At 35.5% G+C, this 17,032-nt stretch overlaps 2 protein-coding genes across 2 annotated transcripts; one reads left to right on the forward strand and one right to left on the reverse strand.

Moving 5' to 3' along the window:
• Positions 1 to 1,734: 1,734 nt before the first annotated feature.
• LOC130048566 (uncharacterized) lies at positions 1,735 to 4,861 on the forward strand. The gene is made up of 4 exons (XM_056145466.1): positions 1,735 to 1,933; positions 2,963 to 3,072; positions 3,812 to 4,082; positions 4,233 to 4,861. The coding sequence occupies exons 1-4, from the start codon at positions 1,735 to 1,737 to the stop codon at positions 4,859 to 4,861; spliced, it is 1,209 nt and encodes a 402-aa protein (XP_056001441.1).
• Positions 4,862 to 6,161: 1,300 nt separating this feature from the next.
• LOC125653386 (uncharacterized) lies at positions 6,162 to 9,536 on the reverse strand. The gene is made up of 5 exons (XM_048882828.2): positions 9,368 to 9,536; positions 8,810 to 8,922; positions 7,798 to 7,924; positions 7,469 to 7,633; positions 6,162 to 7,083 (listed from the first exon to the last, which is right to left on the reverse strand). Exons 2-5 carry the CDS (start codon positions 8,853 to 8,855, stop codon positions 6,162 to 6,164), a joined length of 1,260 nt encoding a protein of 419 aa, XP_048738785.2. The 5' UTR covers positions 8,856 to 8,922; positions 9,368 to 9,536.
• Between the last annotated feature and the right edge of the window lie 7,496 nt (positions 9,537 to 17,032).

Here is a 17,032-nt window from a genome sequence, read left to right on the forward strand (position 1 = left end):
AATAACGTTCATGTTAAAATGTCAGGCCTATCAATTACATTGAAGAAAGCATTCGTGGCTATTCCATCACTGTTCCAATTTGTTGACTGACAAGCGAGGTGTAGGGAATGGAAGATTACAATGAGACCTTCAAAATCGCGTCTAAATGCAATGTAAAAGTAAGCAAAATACGCACCGATGTGCAGATAAATTTCCATAACGCGCAATATTCAATTGATCTACATGTACACTTCGTTGCGTATTAGCAACACAATACGACCGCCGCAGTGGTCTAAAGGTTAGAGCGTTGGCCCTGCATGTGGAAGCCGGGGTTCAAATCCCAGCCGCGACAGACCTAAGTCGTTAAAACTGGTACTGGCAGGTCCATCGCCAAACGCTTGGCATCAGGTGTAAATGTCAAGAGTCCTTGGAGATGACCTTAAAAACGGATGTCCCGTGCCACAGTAGGTGACACTTCACTGCTCAATGGCTGTAAGCGCCGAGCAAAGTATAAATTTGAAGCCCTTCACCGGTCTTGGTGACGTCTCCATATGAGTAAAAAACTCTCGAAGAGACGTTAAACAAGAAACAATCAATCAATCAACACAATACGTTTTAGATTAAACATTCGAGAAAAGGCGGCTATGAAAAAATGAGCTATATAAATAGGCCATTATAATTAGGAGCCATACAAATAGGCCATTACAAATAGTAGCCAAATAAACTGGCCATTACCGTTAGTAGCCAAATAAATTAGTCATTATAATTAGGAAATAAATAAATAGGTCATTATAATACTTTCGATTTCCTCCTTTAAAGAGTTATCGCTCTTTGATCGTTCTTCGATATAAGGAGAGAGAAACCGCGTAAGTCTCGCGAGATTTTCGGGACAAACAGTTGTCAAAGACGCTACAGTTGTCAAAGACGCTATGCCTGCACGACATTGCATTGCTGTCGGTTGTACTGCTGATAGTAGAACGTCAAGCAACGATGTCAGTTTTTACCAGCTACCCAAGGTGGAGAGTGAATTGAAGAAGTGGCTGCGTTTGGTGAGGAGAGAGGGATTGTCTGTAGACAGTAAAGCCGATAATCGGCATTACGTCGTCTGCTCCAAGCATTTTATCGATGGAAAACCAACTCCAAATAACCCCTATCCCACTATGTTTGCCTATAATAATTAATATGTTTTACGGCGTTACCGTGTTTGAGGGCGAAGCAAAAAAGTTTTGGCATTAGTATCTATATCCAAAACAAGACAAAAACAACCCGAAGTTAGCACACGGACGGAGCTGTATCAAAGCATCCTAATTTTGGACATTTGATCCGCCTATATATTGAACGCGGGAAATATAACGCAATCGATGTAAACAGTACATTGTGACGTCATATTCAGCGTCTTTATTTAGCAAATTTACAAACATGGCGTTTGAACCACAACAAAAAACATGGCGTTAATCGTGGAGTGATTATATATGATTAGGAAAATAAGATTTACATGCTTTTACGGATTTTATGTAACATCTCAGAACGACGTGAACTAGGGTAGACGAGATTCAAAATGGAGGAATACATGTCCACGCGCTAATATTCGAATTGACTCCATTAGGTACCAAACTTTTCAAGTTCCATAGGTATGGTTTAATTTTTCATTATTTTCCTATATTCTCCTTTTAAACATGTATATACGTGTTACCTATAGGGAGAGCTCTGCTCTCACGGCCCTTCGGGCCGTGAGAGGGCTTCGCCCTCTATAAAATGGCTACACCAAGAAAAACAAAGAACTCCCACTTAGGCAGAAAAAGCAGCGAAACTCAAGAACATTCAGAAAACAAAAGAATCAAAATTGTGAAATGCGATTCATCCACGGACAAAAGTAAGATATGCTACCCGTATGTTGCAGGAGAAATAGACATTCCATTAACAATTGACAACAACAACAACGAGATTCAAACAGGTTTGTTCAACATTTATTACGTGCATGTTTATGATATTAAGTAGGGATGGGGCAATTGAAAAAGTAATTTTAATTGAGTGTGTAATTAGTTGATAATTACAAATTTTCACATAATTGAAAGTAATGTGTAATGGAGCATTTTCCCAATTACAAGTCACTGTGAGTTAATTAATTAAACTGAAAAATTACCATTTTTTCCATCTTGTTTATTCAATTCAAATTTGCTTATAAATAAGTAATCTAAATAAATATAACTTCATGGAGACATTACAGAAGTCATTGATGATTGAAACAAAGTATTCATAGAAGAAGTAATACTCATGTACTGTGTGATATTAGATATATTACAAGGCCTTTATTTGTGTATAAATAATTATACCCCATCCATATATGTTAATTGCTAAAGTGGCTACTCATGGACACCTCACCTGAGTGGCCAGTATATATCCCCAGATGGTGAATGTATGGTTAAACCTATTGAGGCAGAGACACACTGATAATAAATAGTAATCTTAACAAAACACCAATCCAAAACACCCCAACTGAATCAAAACATCAGTGATGGCAGGTGTTTTGAAGCACTTTGAACAATGATGGTCCCCCAAACCCAGGATTGAAACACTCATCATTAAAAAATGCAACTGCAAAAATTCCTTAAGTATTGATAAGATTCATATCATCGTATACAATGTGTGTATATTATTGTATATGAATTGTTTTGGCTATAAAATATTGAAATTAGTTAAATATTGGTGTCATTTAATTAATATCATGTACACCTTACATGCAGTGTGATATAACATGATTTTGTCTGGTGCCATATTCATGCATTCAAACCACTCATTTTATTTTGAATAATATTGTTTCTTTTGTATAATCTAGCTATTATAATATATGTGCCTTAGCCATTAGTTGTTATTGTGATTGTGCAAATAAATAATTGTCATTAATTACTTTTGTCAAACGTAATTGTAAAAAATTGCTGTTAATATAAATTTAATTTATTCAAATCTGGGATATTTTTTCTAGATGTTGTTCAATGCCAAACTTTGCACCATGACCATTCCTACATATGCTGTAATCCTGAGATGAAGTATTGTAGAGAGCAAGACCTTATAGAAAGAATAAGACTTTTAGAGGCAAGTTAGTCCTGGCAAAGTAAAAGCATAAGTCATCAGTATAAATATATTGTGCCGATTTTATTTCTTTACTGCTCTTCTATTTTTGTTCACTTGGATTATTAGTGGTGGATCCAGAAATTTTTAATTCAAGCAATATTTATTCAATACCTTCCCCCCTTTGACATTGATCAAATTAGTATTTCCCCTTCCACAGGTAAAAATTTACCTTCATTTGTAGAAAGTTTCTGAAACTACACAAAATTGTATGAGAATTTCAACAAAAATCATCTTTATATATTATTATTAATCACTTTCTTTAATTATCAAAGTATTGCAAGTAATCAATCAATTTGTATGCCTGTTTTGAGATATAATCTGAGGATTGTCCCCCAACCCAACCCCCTCCCAAAGAAGCTCATGACTTCATTTTAAAAAATTCCCTTTAAATATGAAATGGGTAGTAGGCCTAGCATCTAAAAGCTGGATAAAACCCTGATTGGTACCGGTTGTATATATTCTTAATATAGTACATGCATTTAATATATTTGAAAATTACTTAAATCTCTTAATAAGTGCAATAAATATTCATGCACAAGTTTAAAAAGATCATAATTATTTGTGATAATAATGTATAGTGTGGATTACTACACATTTAGGGAATAAATGCGGTGGGTGGGGGATTGTCTCTGTATCCACCACACTGATAATTCACTCCACAATCTATATATTGTGAATGTGGTGATTGAATTTATTCCAGGTTAAATGCGGAGAACTTGAAGTAGAAAACAAAGAACTGAGAAAAGAGAATGAAATCCTAAAATCCCGTGAAGTTGATTTCCGGAAGGAACTTCTCAACAAAGTACTTCAAGATGACAAAAACATCAAACATTTTCTAGGGTTACCCTCTCTTAGTTTTCTTACATTCTTTTTGCAATTCCTTGCAGTATTTTATGACAAGGTTTCATTTTGGAAAGGGGCTGGGAGGTCAGGATCCAAGAAATGGCAAGAAAAACAGCAAAATAAACCAGGTAGACAGAGAAAACTATCTATGAAAGAGGAATTTGTTATAGTAATGTTGAAATTAAGACTGGGATTAGATAATTCAACTCTTGCTGTACTATTTGGTGTTTCTGTTGGGCATGTTTCAACCCTCTTTAGCACCTGGATAAATTTTTAAGCTCAAATTCTAGACTCTGTAGTTAAGTGGCCAGCAAGTGAAAAGGTCAGGAAACACATGCCATTATCATTTAAACTCAAGTATCCCAAAACAACTTCAATAATTGACTGTACAGAAGTCTTCATCCAAAAACCCAAAAATTGTTCAGCTCAAGCAAACACATGGAGTAATTACAAGTCTCATAACACCCTTAAAGCTCTGGTTGCTATACAGCCCAATGGGGCCTTTACTTTTGTATCAAAATTCTGGAGTGGCAATATCACTGACAGAAAAATTACAATTGAGAGCAAATATCTTAATCACATTTCTCCAGGGGATGAGGTGATGGCCGACAGGGGATTCCAGATACGAGACCTTCTTACTTTGAAAGGTGCATACTTGAACATGCCACCTTTTACACATGAAAAAAGAAATGGCAAAGGAAGGGTGCTAACTTCAAAGCAAATTCTTGAGACTCGCAAGATTGCTTCACTTCGTATTCATGTGGAGCGAGCTATTAGAAGACTAAAATCTTTCAAAATGTTGGGAGGAATTCTACCCCTTAACATGAAAAATTTGTCATCTGCAATGTTGAGAGTAGCTGCAGCTTTTTGTAACTTTCTGCCACCTTTGTCAAAGAAATTTAAATAGAACATTGTTTATCATGTGACACTATATATATTAAAGCAATATTAGCTCTAAATCTCAAAATTTTAAGTTGTACAGTTGTAAAAATATATTATTTTAATAGTTTTGTCTGTAATTTCTACTTCATGTATTATTCTTGGTAAAATTGAAACTAAGTCAAAATAAAGATCCTGGTTCTATTGAATATGTAGCTTTGACATTAAACAAAATTTTGTATGGGGAGACAATAAAGTAATTTTGTTTCATTCTGAACTTCTGAATAATTTTTGTAATGCAAGTTGAATTTTTTTTTAAAGAAGTATAAACCATAATTTTTCAACAAAAGTTTTCAACACCTAATTATTACAGCTAATATTGCTTTAAAGTTCACTTTTCTCATAGCAGTGACATTTACAGTATGCAAATGTATGTACTACAAAATCTAGGAATTGTATTTTATGAATATGATACATCATTATCTTTGGAAAGTAATCTTTATTGAAACATTGATTGTTCAAATGTGTTCATTGAAATAGTGATTCCCATTAAGTACATGCACAATGCACATTAATAAATTCATCAAACAACTTGTGTAAAAACTTCAATTTATAATTACATTTCCTTTGTATGGACCTGTGTCACATTGTGCAGAATCTTGAATAAAAAGCAACATGCTTAAGGAATAACAAGCAGCATGCACAGTTCAGTGGAAAAAAACCCTGAGAAATTCATATTGCAACATATGCATAGCATACACTGTACTAAAACTAATGATAATATTATCATATAATAATTATATCAATATTAAAACATATATGATAATTCTTAAATGAATATGCAATTAAGTATTAGTATTTTGAAACATTATGACAAGCTGTGTCTATCAAAATCTAACTGAGGTTTGGTTGAATTACTTAAAAACTTTCACTATGCCTGTTTGCAATCTGAATGGTCTTTGTGAAAACTATTTATTCAGTCAGGTTTTATAAGAAAGTATGTTTCAACATGGTCACAAGATGAAATATGATTACTTAAATTAACTTTGAATTGATTTTCTTTTTGATATCTTACATAATTTATCAATTTTTATTCCCATAAAAAATTTGGACCCCATATTGTGGCCTCAACCTAGCCGAAAAGGGTCATGACATAACTGAACTTGAATTCAAAAACATGGGGATGATTTGATACCAATATGACTAAATTAATCTTGTTCTGGAGAAGGTGAAGGTCACAAGGTCAAGAATACATGGTATATGAAAAAAAGGTTTTGTCAAAAGAAATCTATATATACAAAATATAACATGTATGCAACTGGTTTCATCTAAACCAAGTTTGGCAGGACAAAGCATGTATAAAAACTCTTCAGTTTGTCTGACAGCAATTCCCAATCTGCACTTGAATAGTGAACTCTTTCAACATGAATATCTTTCTTTGTATATAAGACAAAATCACAAAATGAAAAATTTCCTATTGCCATTTGACCAAGCATCTGGACATAATATGGAGAGGACAATTTTTTTTTCAATTCATATTTGCCATGAGCTGAAATACAAGATGAATTTTTTGACATAGCAACCTGAGAAATTTCATTCTGAAAACTGAATGGACATTTGATTTCCAACAGTCCTTTTCCACAACATTTACATTCTGTAACACCATCTGGGGAAGCGGCAAGGTAAGGAAAGTCCTTGTACACAAATATACCTGTCTCAGAACACTGAAATGATGGATGCCGACTGGACATGTACTCAATGTACTTTCCTCTGGCAACAGGTTCTTGTGACTTCCCATATTCAACAGACTTCGAAGTAAATTGGTATTTTCCCAAGATACTCTTTACAATGTAATTTTCTGTGCTGTTGCCTCTGTAATGAAATGCACTGTAAAAGTTAGATGCAGTTAGTCTACATTTCCTTTGATAATGCCACATCAAGTTATTTGATTGGCCCCATGTTAGTTCCCTAACTTGATTTATGTAAGAATCTTCAATGCTGAGATTCTCTTGCCCATGTTTGGCCAAAAGTTCAATGATGTTAAGAGGAGTATCTTCAACCAACATTGACACATCACTTTCGCTGTCAGAATCAGACAGAGTATATAATGCCACTGCAGCTGTCTGGCTTTGCTTTAAGACTTTCATGATGCCTTTCTCTATTGCCCTTTGATCCAGTGTTGCCGATTTCAGGGGTAGATAGCCAGAATCCACAGATGGGCGTGCCTTATCGGGTAGATTCATATCAAACCTGCAAATTGAATAAGGTCTAATATATAAGTAAAAACTGAAACAATATGCATTGTAAATTGCATATCTATTTATCATTCTAAATGTTGACATTCAATTTTAATATTGTTCTCTAAACTTGATTTTTTTTCTTCTTCAAATTTTAGAGGTGTGGGGTTCCATCTAGAATTTTGAAAATACTGGATTTATGTGGAGTTTTGAAAAAGGGTTTTAATTTCCACAAATTCAGAATGTATTTCAGAAATGGAGACTGTATACAATTGAATTATGTACATGTATATAAAATTGAACATTGAAGAAAATTAAGATCTAATTAAATTGAAACGACAACAACTAAATTTAGTCAGACTGAATATTTAAAAGACAATATTTAATATTTCTTTTACCTGATATCCAAGTCATTAACAGCTATTGGCCTGCAAACTTTTCTAGGTTTGTCCCAATATGCTGCAGTATCAGTCACTCCTATGGTACTTCTGTCTTCCATGGATATAACATGATCGATAATGCCAAATAGTAGGGCAACGACATGTTTGCATGATCCATTCCCCCTGTTTAAGATTATAAATAGTTTTCATATTTCACATACTTCAATATTGGACTGGAGTTAAAGTCTTATGAGACAAAAATACTCAGCCCAGTAACAAAATAATTATAGTGTTCATTTCTGATGCAATATACATGCACCACTATAGGTATATGTTAATTAACTTACGCAACACATGTACATTCAGCTGAAAAAATGTGTCCTGAATTCTCAACAAGAATCCATGGGGAATAAGGTTCACTGGACTGCCTTGTTTCGGGAACACATCTGCCCTTGATGAAACACAGATCATTTCCTGGAATATAAGTGGAATCTTTAAGCTATATGATTTTTCAAATACATAATAACATACATATTGGGACATAAAATTAAAATGTTCACAAGTTCTTTGCAGACTGACTGAAATTTGACTCAATAGATCCAAGCAGACTGCTAGATTAAAAAGTTAGAAATCTGAAGATTAACAGTATTTTATGTTAATTCATTTTCTTTGATTTACAAATTAAGTATTATTTGTTCTAAGGACAATTCAACTTAAGTAGTAGATTATCATCCGGGGTCACAAAAAATATGGGGCGGGTGGGAGGATTTTTTTTTTTTTAATTTTTGTTACCCCGAGGAGAAAAAAAAAATTAATGACAAAAGACATCACACAAAGTGTTAATCAAGTTAACATCCACAGTATCCTTGGTAGAGTATATAAAACCAACATTCTTTGACTTTAATTATTCACTCATGTTACTGGGAAGCAAGTTTGTTTGAAATTGTAATTTTTGTGAAAAAAAACAATCAGATTGGGCTTTTTTGAGGGGCGGGCGGGGATGATAATCTAGCAATTAATTTTAATTCGTCTAACAGCAATCTTTGATTATGTGGCTGACTGATTGAATTTGCATTGCTGAAATCTATTTTGGATGGTTAAATATTGAATCATGCAAAATTTCAATAATAACTTGATTATGGCCGGCACATCTAAATAAATAATGACTCTGTACTAGCCAGTCCAGCTGGTCAGACAAAATCTTGTGTAATGGTTAGGGGTTTACCAGTGCTACTAGTAGCACATTGACTATTAGCAAAATCTCTTTAGAACTTGTGAGCACTACTGGATTTGGGATAATTTCTCAACTTGATTATGGTTTGTATCAGATATATTAATTCACATGTTCATATTTGGTACCATGACATGCTCCAGGAACTGACAGGTAGCTAAGTAATTTCCACATTTTCTCCTTAACATTCAAAAGATCTTGGTTCAATCCCAGTATCAAACCAGTCCAGCTGGTTTCGGTCCTGTTCAAATGAAATGACAGACAAAAATTAAGTTTTGTAAATATCTGTCAGTATATACAAAATTAAGATTGCAATAAATTCACATACATCTCAAACAAAAAATATATTTGTTCATTAATCAATGGTACATGTATCATTACATCTGAGGGGCAAGTCGTTTGCCCTTTGAAAGAAAATTAAATCACACCACGAAATTTTACAGCTCATTGATTTCTTAAAGCTAAAGCTCTCTAAATTTGATTTCATATACATGCATGTATCAATCATCAGGTACATTGTAGGCCTAGTACTTCATGGATCTCTGGTAAATTTATGAATATTTCACAATAGATTATAATTCTACTAAAAACTAAAACCTCACTTTGAATGAAAATACTTTCTGCTGAATAATTTTAAGCGATGTAATTATAGTGAAGCATAAATTTTATGTAAGTAGTAGTACTACCTAATACTGCCATTGTAACATCATGGATGTGGCCGGAACAATGTAGTTTATACCCATTGTCGGATTTTCTTCTCCGTATGCGTTCTGCAGACCACCCACAGTAATTCTGCAGAAAACTCGTAACATCGAAGGTGTCGACTGAAGGAATGTTAGCGAGATTGGGTGTCCAAACGATGTTAGAATCCTTGTCATTAGGCTGTGGGAACGTTATCCCGCGAACAGTCCGTCTCTTGACTGAGGCCTCCACATCGTCAAGATTGATTTGTGGTAAATCAAGAGCATCCGCACTTTCACACAAGTCAACAAGATCTTGTTTATTTTTGTTTGAAAAGGGAATACCTTTCGATTTGAGTATTTGTTTGAGGTCTGCGCACTGCAATCCGTGATAGTTCGACGCCATCGTTGACAACTTACGTGACGCGATATGACGCTTGTCCCAGACAACGCTACTAAACGCGCCTTCAAATTGAAGAGCTCGGTAATGGAAATTGAAAGTATTGGGAGCCAAATAAATTGGTCATTATAATAAGTAGTCAAATGAATTGATCTTGAAAGGTCTTTTTTTCCCCTGGTGATCTAACAAAGTAAGCGCATAGTGATATTCAAGTCAACAAAGTTTCGGTGGAATATGAGAATCACAATTTCTGTATGTCTTTAAGCTACTCGCTTCCATCTTTGTCTCTAGACTATAACCTTGTAATGGTGGAGGTATCAGGAGTTGACAATCAATATGCTGACGTCTTCATATGAGTGAGAGATTCTCGAGAGGGACAATATTCAATAATAAACGTTACTCATGACCAGAAATGTGTAGCGACCCTACAACAAGGTCATTTGAACAAGGTCACTGTCACTCAAAAGCGAATTTAGAATTATTCGCCAGGACCGAAAATTTGTAAGGGGAAAATGTTAAGTAACACTAAGGTAACTCATGGAGAAGCGTTATTTAAAAAATTAAAATTATTATCTGATGCCAGAATCTGAAACCACTCTGACATGCATACTTTTCTTTATTTCTGCACAACCTGAGCAAACGTATGCTAAATGTGGAATCAGCTTCATAAAGTGAACAGATTTAACAGAGACATTTTTATGTCTCTGATGGGATTTGAACCCAGGTCTATCTATGGCACACAAGTCCAGCACTCTACCAATTTAGCTAAATGGTTAACCCACTAGCCACAGCTAGCAGGAATGCCATATCACTCACACTACCACACTGTCCCTCTCCTTTTCAAGAGTCCCTGACTCTTCTGGAGTGCCAACACCTGTGAAGCGAAGTACTGAGGACAATCTTTTTCACCCGCCAGAGATAACTCGGGCCCCAACGTGGTTGCCAAAATGTAACAGGATAGAGGTGAATAAACACCAGCTCAGAGTCCTGTTTCTCGAGTCCGAGTCTTGTATTTTAAAATGATTTAACACTGTACAAAATATACTATATACAACTTTGATTTATAATACTATACTCTGTCACTTATCATTTTACTATTGTTAAGGTTTACATTAAAATTGCAGACAATTACAGAAATTACGTTGGTGAAATAGGAATGAATGTTAAAATGAATAGGAAATGGTAAAAGAATCTTACGGTAGTATGTCGTGCAGTCTGGAGTCTTTGATAAGGAATATAATATCAAGAAATAACCAAATGTCTATGAGAAATGGTTGACGCACTTAGTTCTGTGTCTTCTTTTAAAAATTGTATTCTTTCAGACCTCATTACCTGCAGTTTAACACCGACACCCGGGGAAAATATCCGACCAATCGACGGGCAGAATTAGATACAGAACTGACCAAAACTATTTCTAATTTTGGAATATACAAAAACAAGTGCAAATATATTCAAATTGATTTATTTTAATTTCCCACATACTCCAGCTGAAATCAAAGAAACATAATTAACCAGATGTGTTTGTGAAACACATCTTGCCCCCGATAATGGCCAATTCCAAAGACGGCCAAGGTCACAAGGACAAATATCTTGGTACCAGTAGAAATATCTTATCACAAGAAATGCTCATGTGCAATATGACAGTTCTAATATTTACCATTTAGAAGTTATGACCAATGTCAATTTTTTTTAAAAGTAGGTCAATTGTCAAGATCAAAAGGTTTAGTACCAACGGAGAGGTCTTGTCGTCATGAGGAATACTCATGTGAAATATCAAAGCTCTATCACTTACTGTTCAAAAGTTATTAGCAAGGTAAAAAAAATTCAAAAAGTAGGTCAAATACCAAGGTCACATGGGTAAAAAAATGTTGGTACCCACAGAAAGGTCTTGTCACAAGAAATACTCATGAAATATCAAAGCTCTAGCTCTCACTGTTCAAAATTTATTGGCAAGGTTAAAGTTTTTTAAAAGTAGGTCAAGGTCAAAGTTTCAGACAGAATGACAGACAGGACAAAACAATATGCCCCGAGATTAAGTGGACCAGCAAGTATTTTTGTAGCGAAAATATAGCCACCATGGTCACACTGGAAGGTTTTTGATAACAATTTTGTTGGTATGGTGAACAATGTCTTTCCTTGCGTCGGCTGAGGTTATCTTCATTATGGTGCATCAAATCAAATTGTTGCTCACTTTCCATTCTACAAATTAGATTTTAAAATTTACATTAAATGCAATTACCGATGTTATATATAAAAAAGAAAATCAAGGACAAAGGGGATAAAATGAACTCGTGTGGGTAATTTCAGCAAACTCGGTTCTGCCAGTTATACAAATTACCATATATTGTTATTGTTTTTATACTCCTATCATACAAAGAACATAGAAATTTTCCCTTAAAAACATGTATGTAAAAAGCTCTACTCTCTCCCACTTCCTATATACATGTGTCCTATTAAATTATTATGGGCAGGTCGTCTTATTGTGTAGCACAGGCAATTGCATCGAATTTACTACACTTGGAGCTATTACGGACTTCATTTTATGAATTGGGTTAAGAAATTCATTTTAGAAATGATATCTAATGCTGCACATTCTATGTAATAGATTGTTGCAATGCTCAAACACTCTGTGTAGTCGTATAGTGTCAGGGCCCAGCTAAAAGTCAAGCAAAAAATAATAGGCATTTTTCCCAGTTCATTTCTGCATATCTTGGGAAGTATACGGAATTTCGGGATGAACTTTGGTAGTAATGTAGAATGATTATGTATAAATAAATTAAAATAACAAAGTAGAATTTTATACAATCTGATTAAAATCAGATCCTCGATCCGCTCCTCTTTTTTTTCTTTTCGCTACACGAGTAGCGACAAGGAAAAAAAAAGAGGAGCGGATCGAGGATCTGATTTTAATCAGATTGGAATTTTATATCAATTATAATTTATTGTTTTTACATCGGCTAACTTGGGTACCCTATATTTAGAGTTCTATACCTTTACTCTTTATATAGTAAATTCGACCCCCAAGCGATGCAATTGTCTGTGTTGAGAAGGACTGGTTGGCTGTGTATTGTTTAACGTCCCGCTTGAGAATTGGACTTTTGCGAGAAGGGCTGACTTTTACAATTTACGGCTGACTTTGACACAAGCTTAATATACGAAAACATTTCCGTGACATATTTGTACATGCATGAATAAGCGATGAACCGAGGCAACGTACAGAAATGTTAGTTGTCCAAAGAGTATCGAGTTGTTCCGGTTCCTTTCCATACTCGTACTATTTCTCACAGGCATTTGAGAAGCAGTAGATGATATTTGACGGTTGATTATAGCCGATAAATGGACTTTCTTTCCAGTTTACCATGACGATGCGAGAGGGAGGGCCTTGACATAGTTGCCTCTAAACGGTAGGGGTCTAATTATCATATTAAATCGAACTTTTCGCCGAAATTTTCGAGCGATGCAGCTGGTAAAACAGAAAACCAAGATGGTGGCGTGATATACCTTGTGAATATTATGTTTACAGGAAGATGATTTTTTTTTAATTATAGATATTTAATTAAAACGCTGAGTGTTTGTAGTATTTCTGTTACAGTAGAGTCTATGTGACCTAATATCCCCATCTATTCCTCCTGCACCCCCGCTCCCATGGGGATCCGGGTTAGAATAGGTCCTCAGTACCCCTTGCTTGTCGTAGAAGGCGATTAAATAGGGCGGTCCTTTGGATGAGACCGCAAAAACCCGAGGCCCCATGTCGCAGCAGGTGTGGCACGAGAAATATCCGTCTCTGCTCAAAGGCCATAAGCGCCAAGCATAGGCCTAACGCAGGCCTTCTCCGGCAATGGTGACGTTTTCTCTCGAGGGACGTTAAACAATATTCAATCAATCCTTCACCCCCGGAGCCTTCAGGATGGAACAAAAATTGATCAATGTTAAAGCATCTTCCCTACAACTTCACATCTGTAATAAAGATCTAGGCCTCTACCGAAATTGTAAATTGAAAATGATCTCCGGGGTAAACGTACTGACTCCACGACGGGGCCAGACTTGGTATATATAATGTTTATGTGTAAACCATTTTTGAATGTTATTGATAGCATAGATCTTCTTTAATGCTTTGCAGTGGGCGCCTTGTTAGTTAAATATTTTAGATGAACTAATTCCAGATCCAGATCCGCTAAGTTCTGTTTTTATATGTCAGTATTGAAAAAAAATCATCGGGAACAGGGGCCAGACTGATGTCTTCCATAACGTACTAGGATTACTTTTCAATATTTACGTCCAATATTCGTGTTTATTATAAATGAAGACCGAATACGTACTTCATATTGGATAGAATGAATAGATATAAAAATCAACGGGGTTCGAATTGACTGCTACCTAACATGGCTATCTTTAAAAACGAAATCATTTGAAGTTGCGACTATTCGGTTCACATGGGAATTTGATAAATGTTTGGACAAAAATACTAGGAAAATATTCAAGACATTTTTTGATATTATGAAGCCAGAATACAGCGACCTGCGCCGTAAATTGAAGGTTTGTATAAGGGGTGGATTTGTAGCTCTCTGGTATGACCAAATATTTTCCAAGAGAGCTACAGATCTGCATTAGTGCAGATGCACATGTAATTCAAAATTGTCGGTACGCTTAGCACGCACTGTGTTGTATCTGTGTTTGATTGAATAAACCTGTATAACAACTTCACATTTTATGATAAGAGAAAACGCAAACCTCCTGCATAATAAACTTACATGTACATCCGATTTATCATGTTGCGATGACTTTTTGTAAAGTTTGAAAATGAATCAATGCATATGTTCGAGTTAAGATTTTACATCTACAATATATGCATGTATGCAAAAATGAAACGAATTGTTTTTATTTTTTAATAATTGTCAGATAAATGAAAGAAGTTCCTGTGGTTTAAAATCTAACAGTCGTACTATAATAATATTGTAACGTACAGTGATCTGAACACGCTCACCGTTGCTTAGAGAAATACTACCATATCACTAGAAACGCTACATGTCGCTCGCTAGCGAAGCAGTAGAAATTCCCTACATACTGTTCGCTACACTTCTTACGCTCAGTTAAGCTTCGTTCCGAAGCTTAGCATGGATCTCCTCTGATTGTTTGGCACCTCTTCAGCAAAGGCATCCGCCGTTCACGACGACAACCGCCGTCGTCCCGGGACGAAACCCCGTCCGTACATGGACACAAAGTCCCAGCGATACTCTATCAGAAGCAGGCCTCCCACCAAACATCAGCCACTACCCTGTCACGATTTTGTAACGTGCAGTGGTTTGAACACACTCGCCTTTGCTTTTGCGTGATCAAGAGAAATCACCAAAAAAAAAAAGCTAGCTCAAGATCGAGGCAGTAGAAGTTCCCTGTATAAATGCCAACAAGTCGATATTACATATATTTAACGATATCGTGCTTCCATACCATACGCAAGTTTAAATGTCCAAGTCAGCCGTTGATTGTGAAAGTCAGCCCTTCTCGCAAAAGTCCATTAGTCATACAGAGACGTCACCATTACCGGTCTGGATCCCAATGGAATTATTCTGAAATTGTCATCATTATGCTTGCCTCTGCGTGGCTTGCATAAAGGTATTTTTCTTAACCTGTAATGTATGAAATGAAAAACTAGCCACTCTGAGGCAAGGATTGTTGACACCTGTTACAGTTTTTGCTGCAGATGGGGTTCAGTTGTTCTCCGATATTTTAAAAATTAATATGGAGGATTTAGATATTGATACTTTTAGAGTTATCTGCAGTGTTACTAATCCTTAATCTTACCCTATTTTGTCCCACTGTTCCCGAGAATCTTCTTCAAACAACCCATCCTATTTATTTTATTCTAAATTATCTCTCCTTAGAAAGGAGTATGGTTCTGTATGTCAAAAAGGGTGAAATGCTGTCGGACGTGTTTAATACCAATTGATAAGCCGTTCTTTACACCCTGATTTTGACTACGGATTACGCCTTTTACCTGATCAAGATATAAAACTAACGGTGTACGTGCGTGACTGGTCGACAGGGGATGCTTACTCCTCCAAGGCACCTGGTCCCACCTCTGGTATATCCAGGGGTCGTGTTCGCCCAACTGTATTTTGTATTGCTTATAGGAGTTAAGAGATTGATCACTGTTTGTTATCTTCACCTTTTCATTCCATGATCTAAGGAAACTTTGTGCCAGACTTGGTTGACTTGAAATAGTGACTCTCAAGAAGACAAAATAAAAAGTAAAATTAACGGTTACAATGATGACTGATGGACAAATGTGATAAGAAATGCTGAATATTGCGCCTTAGGTTAACAATACTTATAGGTTATAGACTTTGTATGGGAAAATATGACGACTGAGTTTTTTGGCGCGTACACGGACCGAGCTTGCGAGGTCCGTCCGCGACAAAAAACGAGGTCGTCATATTTTCCCATACAAAATCTATAACCTTTTTATTATATACTTTCAATTTAATTTAGAAACTAACAATAATTTATTTTTATCAATTTCTTTATTGGTTTATCTGAGTAAAGGATGAAAAATAACGGTGTAGTAATTTGCTTGTGTATTGATTGTGACGTAATGTTTGCGGGCCGGAATGTTTCCGGGCATATATCGTGTGATATATGCCCGTAAGCTTTTAAAGAAAAAAGAGGAGATGAAATTGAAAGTATATAATAAAGCTGAATATTGCGCCTTAGGTTAGGTAAGTTAAAATTGCGCCTTAGGCTATGTAAGTTAATATTGCGCCTTAGGCTAGGTAAGTTAACAATACAGCTTTATTACATACCCTCTACACGTCATCATCCCACGTAAATATAGGATCCTGTAACAAAAGCTTCAGTTCCTTTAATCTTGGCTGAAAGAAATTGTTCAATATGTTACGTGTCTCTTCCCTCATCCTATCATTGTGCGTTTTAGTGGAAAGAACCGACTTTCTCCAATACTCGTTCCAAGGTCCATGTTTATCTGCAAAGTATCACAAATAGACATGTCCATTAATTTGTTATGGGTGTATGCACGTCGCTTTAAAAGGGTATGGATACTATTTGGGGGAGGGGGGACTTATTTAGATAATCGATCATATGATAGTATTTTGATGCGTGTTAAACATGACAACAAACCTAGAATACAAAATCTGAGTGAAAAATCTTAACTTTTCATTCTCAAAACAAGGCACGTTTACATGTTGTCAACATGGCGTCATAGTTGATGACATCGGTGAAAAAAAGCTTTTAAAATGAAACATTTCATTTTTTTC

This window comes from Ostrea edulis, chromosome 1, assembly GCF_947568905.1.
Source record: "Ostrea edulis chromosome 1, xbOstEdul1.1, whole genome shotgun sequence".
Classification (NCBI taxonomy): domain Eukaryota; kingdom Metazoa; phylum Mollusca; class Bivalvia; order Ostreida; family Ostreidae; genus Ostrea; species Ostrea edulis.

What these genes read in the sequence shown, in the direction of transcription:
- LOC130048566 (XM_056145466.1), top strand. Translation starts at nt 1,735, where the DNA reads ATGGCTACACCAAGAAAAACAAAGAACTCCCACTTAGGCAGAAAAAGC. An exon ending in AAAGAATAAGACTTTTAGAG is followed by an intron (nt 3,073 to 3,811) that starts GCAAGTTAGTCC and finishes AATTTATTCCAG; the next exon opens with GTTAAATGCGGAGAACTTGA. An exon ending in AAAACAGCAAAATAAACCAG is followed by an intron (nt 4,083 to 4,232) that starts GTAGACAGAGAA and finishes TAAATTTTTAAG; the next exon opens with CTCAAATTCTAGACTCTGTA.
- LOC125653386 (XM_048882828.2), bottom strand. Translation starts at nt 8,855, where the DNA reads ATGTGGAAATTACTTAGCTACCTGTCAGTTCCTGGAGCATGTCATG. An exon ending in GCTGAATGTACATGTGTTGC is followed by an intron (nt 7,634 to 7,797) that starts GTAAGTTAATTA and finishes AATCTTAAACAG; the next exon opens with GGGGAATGGATCATGCAAAC. An exon ending in GTTAATGACTTGGATATCAG is followed by an intron (nt 7,084 to 7,468) that starts GTAAAAGAAATA and finishes TTCAATTTGCAG; the next exon opens with GTTTGATATGAATCTACCCG.